The sequence below is a fragment of the Physella acuta genome, unplaced genomic scaffold (genome assembly GCF_028476545.2).
Source record: "Physella acuta isolate Inbredline_101_S28 unplaced genomic scaffold, ASM2847654v3 ptg000090l, whole genome shotgun sequence".
NCBI classification, from domain to species: domain Eukaryota; kingdom Metazoa; phylum Mollusca; class Gastropoda; family Physidae; genus Physella; species Physella acuta.
The window spans coordinates 1,506,332-1,526,696 of NW_026731610.1; the positions used below are offsets into that span (position 1 = coordinate 1,506,332).

The window sequence follows — 20,365 nt, forward strand, 5'->3', positions numbered from 1 at the left end:
ATATTTATATATATATATATAATATAGTCGTTTTTTTACGTAAAAGAATAAATCTGCAATCTTTCTTGATGTATGGTACTCGGTTTTATTCAGTCCATTTTAAAAAGTATTGATATGATTGCTGTAAACCTTTTGTAAACAATTTTGAATCGCTTTTATTTTATTTTCTTTGAATTAAGATCCTTTACTGCGGATACTTTTTTTTTTGTTAATTTGATAGCAACCACCAATGTGTTTCAAATTATAGTTGGCGATTCTTTGGTAGTCGACACTGGTTAAAAGTTTATATTGTTTCTGTTATTTCTTTGTGGGTTGTTTTTGTCACTGACTTCAATAATGTTGATACGGATACTTTTGTAGCTTTTCCTACTTTCAATTCCTTACCCCCAGAGGTTAAACAAGAAACGGATGGCGTGATGAAGTCTCTAAAAGATTTGAACCTTAGACAAACAGAACTTCAATCCGCGTACATGATCCTCCAGTCTAACATCGGCCTCACATCGGCCATGGAAATGGCAGCGGTTCTAGTGAAATGCCTGCAACAGTTCCACGTCAGTCTGAAGCAGATTCGGGATTTCGACGCCATCTACGAGTCCAATGAAGATCTCAGACTTATCGGGGATTTCCTGTGTAAAATTAAATTCCTGGAGGTATCCCGTCTATTTATGAAGCATGCAAATACCAGTCGTGGTGAGCAGTTGGCGGAAGGCGAGTGTGAGCAGGTTGTGCATTACCTGAGAGAGATTTCTTTGAGGTACTCAACCTGGAGTATCTATTTCGCGACACGGGTGGCCCCTTCGGAACTGTTAAGCGGAATTCGCGAGGATTCTGAATATTTGATACAAGTTGGAGTTTCTCCGGTAAGATGCTGATTAGCTTTAATAGGGTCAATTAATTAAAAAAAAAACTTAACTATCACAGCAGATTCAGAAATGTACGATTACCAAATTTAATTACTCTTAATCTAAACCTCTTAATTTTTGTATTCAAATATTTAAAAAAAAGCTACTATGCTATATATTTTCAAACCACAAACTAAATTTAAAAAAAAAACCAATACATTTTATTTCAACCATACGCATGAACTGGAGGAAGCGCTTTATCATATTTTTCTAAGTGTATGGAGCTCTTAACAGCTGGTTAATTTGTGTATTCTGAAAATGATCTAAAGACAAACAAGTTAAAATGGTGTATCGTTTAATACAAGTTTGTATTGTACTAGAATTAGTAAGGGGGAATCACCAGTGAAATACTGAGCACCTAACAAGGCAAGAAGAGTAATGGAAGGGGTAGGGTAAACGAACAAATAATGTAGAGCTTTTTCGGATCTAAACATTTTGTGAGTGAGAGTTTTAATACCTGTCTTCCGAATGGCTTTGTTGATCGTTTTCATAAATTATAATTTAAAACATTTTTTTTTAATGGAGTTTTAAAAGTTCTAATATTTTTATCCAGTGTAATTACTTTTTTTAAAGACTTCAACGCCGGCAGTGACGGACTATGTCCTGCAGGAGCTCTACACAAATGTCCGTGTCCTCTACAACACGGCCAAGTTGTGGGACCAGCCCAAGTCCTTGCGTGACGGGCGGATAATCCAGCTTCTGCAGTCATGTGTTCACGTTGATACGCAAACAAGTAAGTCATATGTAGAGCTGCTTTAGCACCTGATTCGTCACACCCGACTAATTTTATAATGTAGTCGCAACCTCGCACACAGAGTTTCTTCCAGGCATCAAATCGGGTGGGGGGGGGGGGTGAGGGACCCCACCCCAACCCCCCCTTTACCCCCAAAGAAAGTCTGCCGCCCCGCCGAACAAAATGGAATTCATATAGAAAATATATACTGTTAAAAGTATCCGCACCCCCCCCCCCCCCGGTAATTTTATTTTTAGTCCACCCCCCTCCCCCCGAAAATTTCAAATTCGTAGACATTGCTTTGAAAAAAAGAACGAAAATTAATCCATTAAAAAAGAATATTTGAGCTTGGAAATCAAACTCTTTTTTTTTGGTAGTTTTTCACTTTTAAACTAACATATCTATTTATATATACGAGCCGGCCCGCGGCATAACATACGCCGCTATTTAGTTGTTTCTAATTTTCAATAATTCATAATTTGTGAATTCGACAGTACCAACGCTGACACTGAAAATATTTCTTTAAAACACTATAAGTAGCTCGTTAAGGACCATAAACCCCCCCCCCCTTCCTTCCCTCCCCCCCCCCTCCTCCCCCCCCCCCTACGTTTAAAATCGTTGGCTCTGCTTGTAAACATTTAGAGTGAACACAGCTCACTAAAACCATGTAGGGGTGGGGAGGTAGGGAGAGCGTTTGCAGCTTGTTTTGTAACGGCTCGAAGAAGAGAATTATATATATAGAAGCTTGTTTTCTAACGGCTCGAAGAAGAGAATTATATATATAGATAATTCTCTACGTCAACCAACCATGCGGCACCAGAGGCTTAGCGACCCTTCCCGGCGCCCGGGGACAAACTTTCAATTTGCACCTCCTCAAACTTTTGATTTGCACCACCCCCCCCCTCCAAACTTTCGTTTTGCACCCCCCCTCAAACTTTCGATTTGCACCTCTCCCCCTCAAACTTTCGATTACTTTTCCAACCCATTTTGGCGCCCCCTAAGGTCCTCCCCTGCACCCCCATCGCTACACCTCTGTGCGGCACACCACCACGTATACGCACGCCGTTCTGCCCCCTCCCTCGCTCTCCAGGCATGCTCAACAGACCATATCGCTACCACCCCCACCCCTACCAGTCTGGTGAGCTGTGGTTCACGCCGAATGTTAACAACCATAGATCTGAGTCGAGTTAGTGACGGCTATTAGAGGCAGATAATTTAGTTTTTAAACGATTTGAAACCAAGAGGAGGTAATAAAAAGTTCTGCTTGATTTTTTCATTGTCGTCTGTAAACTGTCGTCACGGACGGCTTTCACGGGTGGGGGGTGGGGATGTGCGAGTTAGGATAATCGTCCTTCACGAGCTACTGATAGTGTCTTAAAGTTAAATATTTTCAGTCGCAGCATTAGTAGTGCCTAATTCACAAATTATGTTTAATAAATATTAGCATTAAATATATTGTATTGTTTAAAAATTTAATCGATTAACATTAGTTATTTATTTGTAGTAGTTGCTTCCCATTTGAAAAATCTTTTAAACCAGGGGAAAAAAACAATATTTTTTTTTAGCTAAAGAAGGACAAAGTAATACAAAAAAAAACCAAATTGATTGTTAAATCTTCACTATTAAACACAAGTATTTATATATTGATATGAAAAATTTGTCAGTTCTTAAATATTATTGGATTTTAAAATAATTATTTGACTCTAAAATATATAGAAAAGCTTTAGCTCAAAGACTTGGTGAATTGTAAAAGTAGGTAAACCTCAATTTAAAAGCATTTCTATAGTTGCCCGATAAATTTAATTTTGGATCCCTTGAAAACAAGGGACAACATCTAAATGTAAAATATCTGTTGTTGATCTTAAGTGACAAGTAGCTGCACTCGTAGTTAGCAAACAATTATTTTATTAGCATAATTTAATACCATGATTTATTTAAGACTTGTTAAAAATGTTTTTGTTAATGGTTCAACGGCTAACCTTGCTTGTTTCTTATGTAAATTATTTTAGTATTCTCCTCCGTTCTCCATTTAATGGAGAATCCACTAGGTGGGTGGTAATACAAGTACCATTGTACCTTCTCGTATACAGAGTATGGAGAAAGTATTTTAATTGAGCAAACACATTTAATAAAATTTTAACAGTTTATACCGTCTTTCACACCCTACTTTAACGTATACGCAGTATAAAGGATGAATTACAATCTTGCGAAAACTTCTAAATCGAGATTTGGAAAAATTTGGACTTTTTGGACCATCCGGAGGCCGAAAAACGTTGTTTTGCAATCCTATCCATTTCAGTTAGCTTGATAAAATTTCATGTATAATTATTATAGCAAATTCGTAGTTTTCTCTAAATTTCGGAACGATTTCCGGTAAGCGGAACAGGTACCATATCTTAAGTACCGTTTAAAATCGGTTGACGAAATTATGCTTATGTAGGCCTATATTCGTTCTCTTAAAAAAACTTCATAATTTGATACTTTTATTATTATATTTGATAATTTAATATCATACTCGCATTAAGTTAAAAAAACAAGGGTTTTGTCACTGATTTTCTATAGCCCGATTGCACTTCCGAAATCTTAATGTTACTTAAGAAAATACGAGAAAGTTTAAAGGAGATCACTCCCGCTTTATTTTGTTTTGCCCCAGAAACTGCTAGACCAACATGGCCGACACGGCCAAGTTTAGCTTTAATTAAAAAATGTCAAGCTATAAAGGTCAATTTAATATAGACATCATTAGTAACACAACAGTTGAAGTAACATTTGTACGCGGTCAATGATTGACAACAGTGTGAAACACGGAATTTAAAACTCAGTAAATCAAAGTGATCAATGAACAAGACATTGAGATAGACTTAAATTTACTCGGACGCTGATCTATCATACACGGTGATGGCCCTACGCTCCGTGTGCGAAAGCCCGTAAGAAAAGAGTAAAAGCGATTCAGGTTTTCTCCCCCCCCCCCCCCACTTTTAACACACACCTGTACTATGTGTATCACGTGCCTCTATCCAGACTGGACAGTGTGTTAGGTGTCCACGTGTTGGTCAAATCAATGTCATGATTGGCCACTAAGTCAGATGACCAGTAACATGTGTGCTTAAATAACATACATAAAGTGAAGGGGGAGACGGAATAATAATGAGGTAACTGGTGGGGAAATAGACTAAGGCAAGATGGCGGGTTAACACTTTGACCATCACAGATGACTAGGTAAAAAAATATATAAGAAAAATAATTGCTCATAACAGCTTTTGTCACATTCAGAATAAACCGGGAGTGATCTCCCCTAAACTTTCTCGAATATTTTTATGTAAAATAACAGGGGATGGGAACTCGGGCTATAGACATGATTTTTAATCCATTTTAAATACTTAAAGTTTTAAAAATAGAATAAAATCTCGTAGACAAAAGAATTGCACACCAAGTGAACACTAAATAAAAAAGTGCATAATAGTGCGCAATATTATTAGTACTTTAAAAATATACATTAGTTTTTTTGAGAAATCGGAAGTAGCGTAAATTACTACTTCCGGTCAACGGAAAGGACTCAAAATTTAACAGAAGGTAGAGAATTAGATCTTTTACTTACGTGTGTAATTTCGTTTATCTATCTGACATAGTACTCAAGTTATAGGCTTTTGAAAATTTCAAAGCAGGAAAAGTACCACTTTCGGTTATCGGAAATCGCTCAAAAGTTGATACGGATCTACGATTTTGATAAAATACTTATATATGAAATTTCATCAACCTAGCTGTAACGGTACTCAAGTTATCGTGTTTACACACACACAGACAGACAGACACACAGACAGACACACAGACATACGGACAAGATTGCAAAATTATGTTTTTCCGTATCAGTGAGATGTAAAACGTCGAGATTTGTAAAAATCTCGATTTTTTTTGCACGATTACAAGACTTTCTCTATACTTCGTATATACGAGAAAGTAATAACTGAGAACTAAAAAAGAACGCAAAGTTTGCTAAACATTTAAGTGAAACATAACAGCTAGTAAAAACTTAAAGAAAAAACAAAACTCGCAGAAGTACGTTGATACAATCATTGAGCTGTTAGAGGACGCTCTCACAGAACTTTGTGAGCCAGTCACAGATTGAAACATTTTAAAATCTACGGATGAAATTTCCTACATCATTATCGTAAAACCCAAGAACTCAGTTGCATAGAAGCCACACTTCATCCATGTCTTTATCAACAAACATGAAGACAAAATGGTTTGTCTCGTTGGACAAGAGGTCCCTTAATAATTAATATTGTGCGTTATTAATGTTATGCTATTATTATTGACTGACTACCGATATTTGGCTCAGTGAAAAAGGTTTAAAAGTATGACTAAGTAATTAACTCAGTTTCACAATCGTTTAACTTTTAATACATGAATTATTGGCATTGGAGTAATGATACAACTTAGATTAGCCTGGAATGGGCGACTGGTCTTCAGGGCGGCATGGTCACACTTGCTCACACAGACCTCTGTACTGTCTAAGTTTCAGCGCCAAGCTGGCCGGCTGTAAAATACATGTGACAAAGTTCCTAACATCTGGGTGCTATAAACATTCATTCAGACTTCAGACATACAATTTTATTATTGTAACAAAGATAATATTACATTTACGTTAGCCTGACATAGGGCCTACAATAAACATTACTAGAAAATATGCTTTTCACTCATACATTGTTTTATATTCATTCCATACTTATTAATTAATATTATAACAGTACAGCTAATAAAAGTAAGTGTTAATTACCTTCCAATGAAGCCACACAATCCTCTACACACGTTGCCAAACGTACGTTTAATTTCTCCGAGGAGAACAAGTGCCGTAGCACCAAATAAAGTATAATCCTAATTTATAAAAGGCCATGTGCGCTCTTCTCTCTCTCTCTCTCTTTCTCTGTCCGCAAAAAATTTTCGCCGGACATCACGTCAGAATCGGCAGCGGTATATGGAGAACTTTTTACGGACTTTTGTTGAAAATAATATGTTAGATGTTTTAAATGTATAACCACAATTTTACTTAAAGAAGAAAAATAAAAATTAAAGGCGTATTCGAATGTAGAGAAACAGTATTATTTATGCAACCGGAAAAGCATTAATATATGTGAAAAAGAACGCATAAAACTGTGACGTCACTATTGCTTATACATTAACTAATGACGTCATCTGCCGTGTTAAGAATGAAAAGAAATGAACTATTTCATTCAAATTTGATTTAGATCTACGTACACTATGAAATGTATACAATACAATTTTTCCGGCCTAAACTCATAAAATTTATTTTATGTATTTGGATTCTAGATCTAGAGATTCTAGATCTAGACTAAATCTAAATCTAAATCTACGCAATAACTAGATCTAGATATAGACGTAGACGCTAAGATCTAGATTTAGACTCTAACTTCTCTAAAATCAATTCCAAAAATAAATGTCTATATTAGGACTAAACTATTTCAAGACTTATTTATTTTATACAAAATCTTTGTTTGGAACTGGCTAATTTGGGATAAAAAATTAATTTGAAAGAATAGGCATATTCGCGTAAGTTAAGATTTTAAAATACGTGTTTCATTCTCCGTATTTTATAAGGTGCCTAAATAGCGGAGATGTTAGTGTACATTAAACCACGCAGGTGGTGCGGGTTCGAGACACAGCAAGTCAACTTGGTTAATGTATTCTTTTTTATTATGCTCGGGCTAAATTTAAAAAAAAAATTCTTTTAGGAATCTAGATCTAGATCTAGATTGTCGGGTGTCCGATAGGGCACTTCCCGGCGCCGCAGGCGCTTCAAATTTGGCATGATCTTGCCTTGGTGCGACAGAACACGGGGGCCGGTTGGCCGAAAAGTCTACGATGTGGGGGTCAAAACTGACCTCGACTGACCGGTACCTTATATGAGCTATAAATCGAAAAAAAATGTCCACCAAGGAACCTCTTCATAACTCTTGAGGTCGTAGACCGACCTTCGGGCGAATTAATTAAGCATTCAAATTCTCAATGTTTTCGAAAGCCTAAGCGAAGCTGGGCAGCATGCCTAGTATGTTATGTTGGCTAGTGCCTTAGCACCAAAGAAAAAAAACGTGTACCTCCAAAGATGGGAGAAGGTAGAGTGACCGGACTGTAGCGTCCCTACCCTACAGGTCACATGACTCAGGCTCCGCCCTCATGACCGCAGTCTGAGGTCGAGGCCCAGTCAGCGTTACGATACCACTGGACTCAGGTCCAGGTGTGTACCGTTACCTGTGGGTAGCAGGAAGGGGGGAGAGGTGGAGACTGTAAGATAGAGGAATAATGTGCCCTAACTGCTAGACACATCAATAAGACACTTTAAATTCTCCATTTTAGATTTCATAGCGGCGTAAAATTAGTTGACGGACAATTTCTCACGGCAAATCTCTGTACGGAATGGATAAACAAGAGAATATTTTCTTTTGTTAGTTGTTTCCCATTTAAACATGTATTGCGACCAGGGGAAGCAACCTATATACTGATTTTTTTGCATTATAACTATAGTAATAATACAATGTAAACGAAAATAATTGTTTTAATTATTATATTAAACACAATTAATAATATGTTTTAAGGTAATATTCTGTTCATTGTTGCTAATTTTTGGATATCTGAATAATTAGTTTGCTTTAAAATGTGTAGAAAAGCTTTAGCTCAATGACCTGCTAAATATTTAAAGAATTGAAACCATCCTCATATATTCACATGCTTATACACAAATAAACCAAATTTTGGATCACTTGAAATCAAGGGACAACAGATGATAATATTTATCTCACTCAGTCTATGAGATTAATCGACCTGTTTGTGCTTTTAAAGGTTGCAAATAATCTATATATATAAAAAGCAATGTATGTGTGTCTGTGTGTTTGTCCTTTATGCATTACTACACCTCTCATCACATCTCCGTGACACTTTGGGAAGTTGTTGAGAATATACCTGGGGAGGTTTCTGCGAAAAAAAAATTTCAAATTCGCATGGGTGGCGCCCCGGCAGGGCGCGATTTGTTTTTCTCTATATACGGTATATAAAAATAAAAAGTTGATTTTGGTTTGACATCGTTCATCTGCTAGCCATGAGACTTTGGGGAGTTCATAATAACACTCTAAGGAAGGGTTCTGTAAAAAAAAAAATTAATTTCGCAAGGGCGGCGCCACGGGAGGGTGCGATTTTCCTCTATATATGGTATATAAAAATAATAAAAGTGAATTGCAGTGACACCGTTCATCCGATAGGCATGAAACTTTGGGAAGTTGTTAAGAATATTTCTGAGGAGGTTTCTGCGAAAATAAAATTTCAAATTCGCCGGGGTGGCGCCCCGGCAGGGCGCAATTTGTTTTTTCTCTATATACGGTATATAAAAATAAAAGTTGATTTTGGTTTGACATCGTTCATCCAATAGTCATGAGACTTTGGGGAGTTCATTATAAAACTCTAGGGAAGGGTTCTGTAAAAAAAAACATTTTTAATTTCGCAAGGGCGGTGCCACGGGAGGGTGCGATTTTTCTTTATATATGGTATATAAAAATAAAAGTCGATTTTGAATGAGACACCGTTATCCGATAGCCATGAGACTTTGGGGGAGTTGATTAGAACAATTCAGGGAAGGGTTCTGTAAAAAAAACCTTTATTAATTTCGCAAGGGCGGCGCCACGGGCGGCTGCGATTTTTCTCTATATACGGTTTATAAAATTTAGTTTTCACACCGTTCATCCGTGTACCATGAAACTTTGGGGAGATGATCAGATCACTCAATGGTAGGGTTCTGCAAAAAATTTTGTTTAATATTGCAAGGGCGGCGCACCACCGGGGGGGGGGGCGATTTTTTCTCTATACACGGTATATAAAAAATAAAACTCGGATGCGGTTCATCCGAGTGCCATGAAACTTTAGGGAGTAGATGAGAATACTCCCGAGAATATTTCTGCGAAAAAGAAAACTAAAGTTTCTTACGGGCGGCGCCATATAGGGTACAACTTTCGTCAATACACGGTTTGGCGCCCAGAGTTTTAGAGCGACTAAGTTGGCACTTGGCATCCGTTAATCGAGCGTCCTGCATGGGGTAGGCTACTACTATATTCGGCGGTAAAACTACAACAGGCTTCTAAAAATAACTTTGTAACGCGAGGAAATCCTGTACAGTTTCGTCACCTAGCAAAAGATGAAAAAATAACTGTTTTAATATGAGGAACCTACTGTAGAGTTTCGTCACTTTGCGAATGATGCAATAAGCATCTATTATTAGACGATCCAGGCCGAAAATGAGACCGAGCATCTATTAATAGACCATTAGTAACGCTAGCATATTGCATCAGTCACACTGATGTTGAAAACACGTCAAATAATTTGTGTATGTATTAAAGAAAAAAATCCTGTTCATTTGTGTCACTTTAGCGAATGACGAAATCTGCATCATTGTTTACACACTGGGTTATCCTATGAGCACGATGGCGCATGTTAGTTTTAAGGAGCCAGGGGCCTTACGCTGCGCCTCTGCGGTAGTGTTATCGGGGGAGGGGGGGGGGGGCTCCTGAATGCGCCCCTCTACGTCCCTGACATATGGGTGGTCACCGAAGTGTGTTCTAACTAATTATTTCGGTGAGTGATTAATATACACTCAAGGTTTTCATGCGGTAGTGTAGGAAAACACGTGTCCCGATAATTATTATCCAAGCGCAGACATTATTAACATTTAAATAACACAGTTTTAGAAAACAAGGTGACGCGTCTAAGAACATATGATTGGTAATGCATTGGTGATATCCTTCTAATATTTTTCGTCAGACTTTCTTCTATCCCCGCGGCAACGCGCGGGGGTCGGGTACGCTAGTTATATTATAAAAAGCTAATGATATAATTTATTTTATACTCGTTTCAAACGGTTTATTTAAATACATGGTTTAGCTGCATATCAAGTGTGTTTCTTATGTAAACCTACTCTACTATTTCCCTGGATTGTCCACTTAACGTAGAATAAAGGAAAATAGTAAAACAACCTCAGGTTGGTGTTAATACAAATACTTTTTTGTTGTTGTTACCACAAATACTGGTTGACCAACATGACAAGATTAGCTTTAAATTTTTAAAATCTCAATCAATAAAGATCAATTCAATATAGACAACATTTAAAAATCAATGTCTATATCCCGAGGTGCCACCCCCCGTAGTGTTATATAAGAATATTCGAGAAAGTTTAGGGGAGATCACTCCAGTTTTTTTAAAAATGTGAAACATCATCATCACCATCACTCTCCCAATGCTACAATAATTTGCTGAAATAGTGGATCTCAAATATTTTAATTACGCATTTGCATTTTCAGGTTGTTTTAAAAATAAAATAAAACTGTAATTAGACGTTTTGTATTAGTTCTATGTAAAAGTAACCCATCTTAAATGAATGAAAGCAGGCTACAAATAAGAAATAAGTATTTCTATTGTAAATCTGCATCATTCATCACAAGACGATGATGAAAACTGTAATACTAAAGCGAACATGCAAGGCGAACTTGTTCCTATAAACTCCGGTTGTTTTTTTGGCGATTCCTTTAAGCTCCGGCTGTATTTTTTGGCGATTCCTTTAAGCTCCGGCTGCTTTCTGACAACTGATCTTTTCCAAATTTGTTTTGGCCCATCTACTTTCCTCTTTCATCGGGGATTCAAATCGAGTGCCTGTCTAGTGATATTGCTAGTGTCTTTACGCAATGTGTGTCTATGTTCATCCCCATTGGAGCTTTTGTATTTTTTGGCCGACAATGACTTGTCCAATTTACCTCCACATTGGTAACTTTTTCAGGCCACCTGATCTTCAATATGCCACGTAGGCATCTGTTAATTAAAGTCTGGAGTTTGTTTTTATTGTATGTCGCTATGAACACAAAAAAAAGTTACTTAGCAACATCTAAAATATTTTCTTCCTGCTTCAAGTGCTGCCGGTGTGTGCTCTATTGTCGCTGGTGCTGATTCATGACGTCATGAAGGTCAAGCTTCAGGTCAGCTGTGACGAGACAGTGAGGAAAATTCTTTTGATCGCCAGCCGTGCTTTGATGACTGAAAACCGCAGTTTTGACCAGTTCAGGTAGAAAATGTTATTTGATATACATACAAACATATATATATATATATATATATATATATATATATATATATATATATATATATATATATATATATATATATATATATATATATAAGTAGTATATTAGGTCACTTTTGGGTCGTATTTGGGTGGCGCAAAGGTTATATAGTAAAATACTCGGGTCGGGAGGTACAATGACATATAACAAAATACTCCCTAGGGTGGCGCAAAGACATATAGTAAAATACTCCATGACCTAGTTACGTAATTTTAATGGGTTTTTAATTAGGTTTAATGAGTTTTTAAAATTTTAATTAATTTTTTGACCTAGTTACGTAATTTTAATGTGTTTTTATTACGTAATTGTTTAATTTGTTTGTGTTTTGTTTGTTTATTTTTAATAACTTTAATTAATTTGATTTTTATTTATTTTGTTTTGTATTTGATTTTAATTTTTTTTTTAATTATTTTTATTTTGTTTTTTAAATTTTAATTAATTTTAGTTTGATTTAATTGATTTGATTTTAATTTTAAATTTAATTGATTTTAATTACTTTGTTTGTATTTTGTTTGTTTATTTTTAAGAGTTTTAATGAATTTTTAAATTTTTAATTAATTTTTATTATCGAGTTACGTAATTTAATTACGTAATTTAATTACTTTGATTGTATTTTAATTATTTTAATTTTGTTTGTTTACTTGTTGTTTAATTTAATTACTTTGTTTATATTGTGTAATTTTTATTAACGAGTTACGTAATTTGATTATTTGTTTACTTTTTAATTATTTTTATTTTGTTTATTTTTAATTTAATTTAATTTTATAATTAGTTAAATTATTATTAACTAGTTACGTAATTTGATTTTAATTACTTTTGTTTATTTATTTATTTGATATATTTCTTTTCTTTGATGTATGGTATTTAAAATAAAAGACACTGTTTATTTGATTGTATGTATGTTTAATAGTAAACGGATAGGGGTGTTGGTGGATGAGAGGGGGAGTAATGATGGGGTTTGAGGGTAGGGGTGCGTTAGCGTGTACTTTGTGAATAACATCCATTAACCAGACACGTAACACCTGTTACGTATCGACCGCCCGCGAAGTTTTCCGGGCTGCGTGTTTTTAATGGGAATGTATTGATCGCACCCAATGGGCCATCACAGCATGATGTCCCACCTAATTAAATTTTTGTTATGCTTCACCGAGTTTCCCCCACTCGGTTGACAGGTTATGGTAATTTACGACGTACATTAAGTGGCTTTCCGCGAAGTACGTAGGTCATTATGCAACAGCTGTGTAATATCGATCACATCCACTGACCATCACACCTAATTAAATTGGTCACACATCGTAAGTGTAGCGACATCGGTAACTATTCGCTTATAGCGAGGTCAGCGAAAACCGATCGATTTGTCAGCTCCGTGAAGCCCTTAGGTAACAGCTGGTGCTGTAATTAGTCACGGCTCTCGGCTTTTTTCATTAGATTACAGCTGTCCATGAACTATCGAGTTACGTAATTTGATTATTTGTTTACTTTTTAATTATTTTTATTTTGTTTATTTTTAATTTTATTTTATTTTTAATAAGTTTAATTAATTTGATTTTTATTTATTTTGTATCTAGTTACGTAATTTTAATTTTATTTTATAATTAGTTTGAATTTTTATTGACTAGTTATGTAATTTAATTACTTTGATTGTTTAATTAGTTTGTTTACTTGTTGTTTAATTTAATTACTTTGTTTATATTGTGTAATTTTTATTAACGAGTTACGTAATTTGATTATTTGTTTGAAATTCATTTTAATTAATTTGATTTTAATTACTTTGTTTAATTTATTTATTTGATATATTTCTTTTCTTTGTTGTTTAATTTGTTGGTTTGTTTATTTGGTTGTATGTATGTTTTAAATTCTCCCATACAACGACCGTGTACAAAAAACAGGTTAAATTCTCCACCACAACGAACGTTACAAACATAGAACATTCATTTAATCACATCTGTTACTTAGCGATCCGCGATCCTTTGTTTTTGACACGCGCTCCCCGGTTTTTAATGGGAATGTATTGATCGCACCCACGGGCCATCACATCTAATTAAATTTTGATAGGTCATGATGATTTATGTGGGTTCGCGAAGCGATCCCACCAGGGGGTATGGTAAACGTAATTTAATTACTTTGATCGCATTTTTATTTTGTTTAATTTGTTTGTTTACTTGTTGTTTAATTTAATTACTTTGTTTATATTGTGTAATTTTTATTAACGAGTTACGTAATTTGATTATTTGTTTACTTTTTAATTATTTTTTATTGAGTAGTTACGTAATTGGATTTTAATTTTTTGAATTTTTAAATTTTTAATTTTATTTTATAATTAGTTAAATTATTATTAACTAGTTACGTAATTTGATTTTAATTACTTTGTTTATTTGTTTATTTAATATATTTCTTTTCTTTGTTGTTTAATTTGTTGGTTTGTTTATTTGCTTGTATGTATGTTTTAAATAAAAGACTAACACTAGCGTGGACTTTGTATAGGGACCATTCAGCAACACAACGAACGGTTACCGAAAATAGAACATCCATTTAACCACACCTGTTACTTATCGATCCGACACCAAAGCTTTTCGTTTGACTGGGACCGTACACGTCCAGAGTTAATATTGGTCACACCCACTGGACCATCATCAACTTGATAGCCCGCCTAATTAAATTTTGACACCCGTCATTGATTAATGGGGTTCACTAAGTGTCTCTCCGCGAAGCACTTAGGTCATTATCCAACAGCTGTTGTGCGACAGCTGGTGGTGTAATTAGGTTGAGCAACCGGACATTACCTTGATGGTTTTCTAGTACGCGTATGCTACACGTATATACACACACACACACACACACACACACTAAAATTAGAACAAAAGTCTTCTTATATTTTATTTGTTTATTAACGTTTTTCCAATTCATCAAAGGCTTTTAAAATTTCATCCTGTAAACTTAATAGGCGCTCAAAGCAGACGCGACTCATACTAACACCAGAATTTGTAGGAAAATTAAGATCGGTCCCATCTATAAGCTCTCTAAGATTTAAAGTGTTTTTGTTCATGAATTGACTGACAATCGCCAATTTAAATCCGGTGTGATTCATCGTTCGTATTTCCGTCACTTTATTGTTACCTCTGGCCACAAGTATCCAATCTTCATTAGACATCTTGAAATAATCTTTTATAATTAGTTCCAATAATTTGAAGTGTTAAACGTAATATAATACGATCGTTAATATATTGACGATTCGCTGACGCCGAAAAGGGTTGTAATATAACTTTTAAATTTGCACCGCGCGTTTAATCGAAAGAGCTAAGTAGTTAACCGCAAAGCTACCGTTAAGTGTGGCGACAGATGTTACCAAGCGGGTGGTGGTGGTGGTGGTGGTGGTGGTGGTGGTAAATTTGCTTAAGATTATAAACTTCAAGTTTTAAAAAGCAACAACGTTATAGTACGTCGTGTCAAATGACACACAGTTTAAAATGTCTACATTTAAATTTCACCAAAATAAGGATGTATAAACTAAATATGATATGACGTTAGCATACATATCATTCAATCTAATCATTCTAAAGTACAAATCAATAATTTTTATTGATTAAGGGGCTGGGTGAGTTATTTTTATCACTATTCGCCCTTCCCCTTCCATTTGTCCGCAACCCCTTTCCCCTTCTCTCATCCCTAACCTCAATACCAACCAATAGATACACAGACCGTACCACTACCCATTCTATTCCATTAAAGAGGCAAAGGCTGTAGGACAATCCTACAGACAAATATTTATTCAACTAATATCACAACTCCTAGACACTACTTCAACAGACTGAGATATGTAACTTGTAGACACCACTCCGTAATGAATACCATAGGCGCCCTACCTACATCGACAACTTTGTCCGCCGCTCTCACCCCATCCCTAAACAACCGATAGATAAACACACCATACCACTACCCACACTATTCCCTTGGACAGACAAAGTAACAGACAAACTTGTATCTGTATTCAACTAATGTTACAAGTGACAACGTTCCCATCCAACTCCAAAACATCCATGGCCGAATTTCGAAACCAGCCTCGTTGAAAACTCCCCTGACCCTAGTTTAACTTTGCCTCACCATTTCCAAAACAGTCCTGTACCAAACATCCATGTACCAATTTTGTTGAAAACAAAGACCGTCCCACTCTAGTGTAAACTCTACCCCGACCAACTCCGAAACAGGGATGGTCCACGTTTGAAATCTGCCTCGGTGAAAATAAAACCATCCCACAGTAGTATAGACTCGGCCCCTATCACTTCCAAAACATGCATGTAGTAACTTTGAAACCACCCTCGGTGAAAATTTCACCGACCCTAGTATGAACACAGCCCCTGTCCATTCCTAAACATGCATGTACCAACTCTGAAACTCCCCCGACCCTAGTATGAACTCGGCTACCAACAATTCCTAAACATGCATGTACCAATTTTGTAACCTGAAAACTTCACCGACCCTAGTATGGACTCTACACCTACCCCCGACCCTAGTATGAACTCGACTGCCAACAATTCCTAAACATGCATGTCCCAACTTTGTAACCTGCCTCGGTGAAAACTTCACCGACTCTAGTATGAACTCTACACCTACCGATTCCAAAACATACATGTTCCGAGTTCAAAACCAACCTTCACCGACACTAGTATGAACTCGGCTACCAACAATTCCTAAACATGCATATACCAACTTTGTAACCTGCCTCAGTGTTAACAAACCTCCCCGACCCTAGTATGAACTCGACTGCCAACAATTCCTAAACATACATGTCCCAACTTTGTAACCTGCCTCGGTGAAAACTTCACCGACCCTAGTATGGACTCTACACCTACCGTTTCCAAAACATACATGTTCTGAGTTCGAAAGCACTCTCGGTGAAAACTTCACCGACCCTGGTATGAACACGGCCCCTAACAATTCCAATGCTGCATGTACGAACTTTGAAACCACCCTCGGTGTAACCAAAACACATCCGTCCCTAGTGTAAACTCTACCGCATCCAACTCCTAAACATGCATGGTCCGAGTTCAAAACCCAACCTTCACCGACACTAGTATGAACTCGGCTACCAACAATTCTAAAACATACATGTTCCGAGTTCAAAACCAACCTTCACCGACACTAGTATGAACTCGGCTACCAACAATTCCCAAACATGTATGTACCAACGTTCCAAGCTGCCTCAGTGCTAACAAAACTCCACCGACCCTACTATAGACTGGACCCCTAACAATTCTAAAACATACATGGACTAGCCTCGAACCCTGGCTCGGTGAAAACGTCACCGACTCGTGTATAAAATCTGTCCCTACCAACTCCAAACCTTCCCTGCGCACCCGAATAAAAATAACTCACCCAGCCCCTTAATCAATAAAAATTATTGATTTGTACTTTAGAATGATTAGATTGAATGATATGTATGCTAACGTCATATCATATTTAGTTTATACATCCTTATTTTGGTGAAATTTAAATGTAGACATTTTAAACTGTGTGTCATTTGACACGACGTACTATAACGTTGTTGCTTTTTAAAACTTGAAGTTTATAATCTTAAGCGAATTTACCACCACCACCACCACCACCACCACCACCACCCGCTTGGTAACATCTGTCGCCACACTTAACGGTAGCTTTGCGGTTAACTACTTAGCTCTTTCGATTAAACGCGCGGTGCAAATTTAAAAGTTATATTACAACCCTTTTCGGCGTCAGCGAATCGTCAATATATTAACGATCGTATTATATTACGTTTAACACTTCAAATTATTGGAACTAATTATAAAAGCTTATTTCAAGATGTCTAATGAAGATTGGATACTTGTGGCCAGAGGTAACAATAAAGTGACGGAAATACGAACGATGAATCACACCGGATTTAAATTGGCGATTGTCAGTCAATTCATGAACAAAAACACTTTAAATCTTAGAGAGCTTATAGATGGGACCGATCTTAATTTTCCTACAAATTCTGGTGTTAGTATGAGTCGCGTCTGCTTTGAGCGCCTATTAAGTTTACAGGATGAAATTTTAAAAGCCTTTGATGAATTGGAAAAACGTTAATAAACAAATAAAATATAAGAAGACTTTTGTTCTAATTTTAGTGTGTGTGTGTGTGTGTGTGTGTGTGTATATACGTGTAGCATACGCGTACTAGAAAACCATCAAGGTAATGTCCGGTTGCTCAACCTAATTACACCACCAGCTGTCGCACAACAGCTGTTGGATAATGACCTAAGTGCTTCGCGGAGAGACACTTAGTGAACCCCATTAATCAATGACGGGTGTCAAAATTTAATTAGGCGGGCTATCAAGTTGATGATGGTCCAGTGGGTGTGACCAATATTAACTCTGGACGTGTACGGTCCCAGTCAAACGAAAAGCTTTGGTGTCGGATCGATAAGTAACAGGTGTGGTTAAATGGATGTTCTATTTTCGGTAACCGTTCGTTGTGTTGCTGAATGGTCCCTATACAAAGTCCACGCTAGTGTTAGTCTTTTATTTAAAACATACATACAAGCAAATAAACAAACCAACAAATTAAACAACAAAGAAAAGAAATATATTAAATAAACAAATAAACAAAGTAATTAAAATCAAATTACGTAACTAGTTAATAATAATTTAACTAATTATAAAATAAAATTAAAAATTTAAAAATTCAAAAAATTAAAATCCAATTACGTAACTACTCAATAAAAAATAATTAAAAAGTAAACAAATAATCAAATTACGTAACTCGTTAATAAAAATTACACAATATAAACAAAGTAATTAAATTAAACAACAAGTAAACAAACAAATTAAACAAAATAAAAATGCGATCAAAGTAATTAAATTACGTTTACCATACCCCCTGGTGGGATCGCTTCGCGAACCCACATAAATCATCATGACCTATCAAAATTTAATTAGATGTGATGGCCCGTGGGTGCGATCAATACATTCCCATTAAAAACCGGGGAGCGCGTGTCAAAAACAAAGGATCGCGGATCGCTAAGTAACAGATGTGATTAAATGAATGTTCTATGTTTGTAACGTTCGTTGTGGTGGAGAATTTAACCTGTTTTTTGTACACGGTCGTTGTATGGGAGAATTTAAAACATACATACAACCAAATAAACAAACCAACAAATTAAACAACAAAGAAAAGAAATATATCAAATAAATAAATTAAACAAAGTAATTAAAATCAAATTAATTAAAATGAATTTCAAACAAATAATCAAATTACGTAACTCGTTAATAAAAATTACACAATATAAACAAAGTAATTAAATTAAACAACAAGTAAACAAACTAATTAAACAATCAAAGTAATTAAATTACATAACTAGTCAATAAAAATTCAAACTAATTATAAAATAAAATTAAAATTACGTAACTAGATACAAAATAAATAAAAATCAAATTAATTAAACTTATTAAAAATAAAATAAAATTAAAAATAAACAAAATAAAAATAATTAAAAAGTAAACAAATAATCAAATTACGTAACTCGATAGTTCATGGACAGCTGTAATCTAATGAAAAAAGCCGAGAGCCGTGACTAATTACAGCACCAGCTGTTACCTAAGGGCTTCACGGAGCTGACAAATCGATCGGTTTTCGCTGACCTCGCTATAAGCGAATAGTTACCGATGTCGCTACACTTACGATGTGTGACCAATTTAATTAGGTGTGATGGTCAGTGGATGTGATCGATATTACACAGCTGTTGCATAATGACCTACGTACTTCGCGGAAAGCCACTTAATGTACGTCGTAAATTACCATAACCTGTCAACCGAGTGGGGGAAACTCGGTGAAGCATAACAAAAATTTAATTAGGTGGGACATCATGCTGTGATGGCCCATTGGGTGCGATCAATACATTCCCATTAAAAACACGCAGCCCGGAAAACTTCGCGGGCGGTCGATACGTAACAGGTGTTACGTGTCTGGTTAATGGATGTTATTCACAAAGTACACGCTAACGCACCCCTACCCTCAAACCCCATCATTACTCCCCCTCTCATCCACCAACACCCCTATCCGTTTACTATTAAACATACATACAATCAAATAAACAGTGTCTTTTATTTTAAATACCATACATCAAAGAAAAGAAATATATCAAATAAATAAATAAACAAAAGTAATTAAAATCAAATTACGTAACTAGTTAATAATAATTTAACTAATTATAAAATTAAATTAAATTAAAAATAAACAAAATAAAAATAATTAAAAAGTAAACAAATAATCAAATTACGTAACTCGTTAATAAAAATTACACAATATAAACAAAGTAATTAAATTAAACAACAAGTAAACAAACAAAATTAAAATAATTAAAATACAATCAAAGTAATTAAATTACGTAATTAAATTACGTAACTCGATAATAAAAATTAATTAAAAATTTAAAAATTCATTAAAACTCTTAAAAATAAACAAACAAAATACAAACAAAGTAATTAAAATCAATTAAATTTAAAATTAAAATCAAATCAATTAAATCAAACTAAAATTAATTAAAATTTAAAAAACAAAATAAAAA

The 20,365-nt window shown here is 35.4% G+C and overlaps 1 protein-coding gene across 1 annotated transcript in view; it reads left to right on the forward strand.

Annotated features, from left to right (window-relative positions):
- The window catches only part of LOC131928166 (uncharacterized), a 66,913-nt gene that overhangs the window by 10,182 nt on the left and 36,366 nt on the right, over positions 1–20,365 (forward strand). The window contains exons 7-9 of the mRNA XM_059284109.1: positions 391–860; positions 1,476–1,635; positions 11,596–11,746. Of these exons, the coding sequence (XP_059140092.1) occupies positions 391–860; positions 1,476–1,635; positions 11,596–11,746 (781 nt within the window). The remainder of the gene's footprint in view (positions 1–390; positions 861–1,475; positions 1,636–11,595; positions 11,747–20,365) is intronic.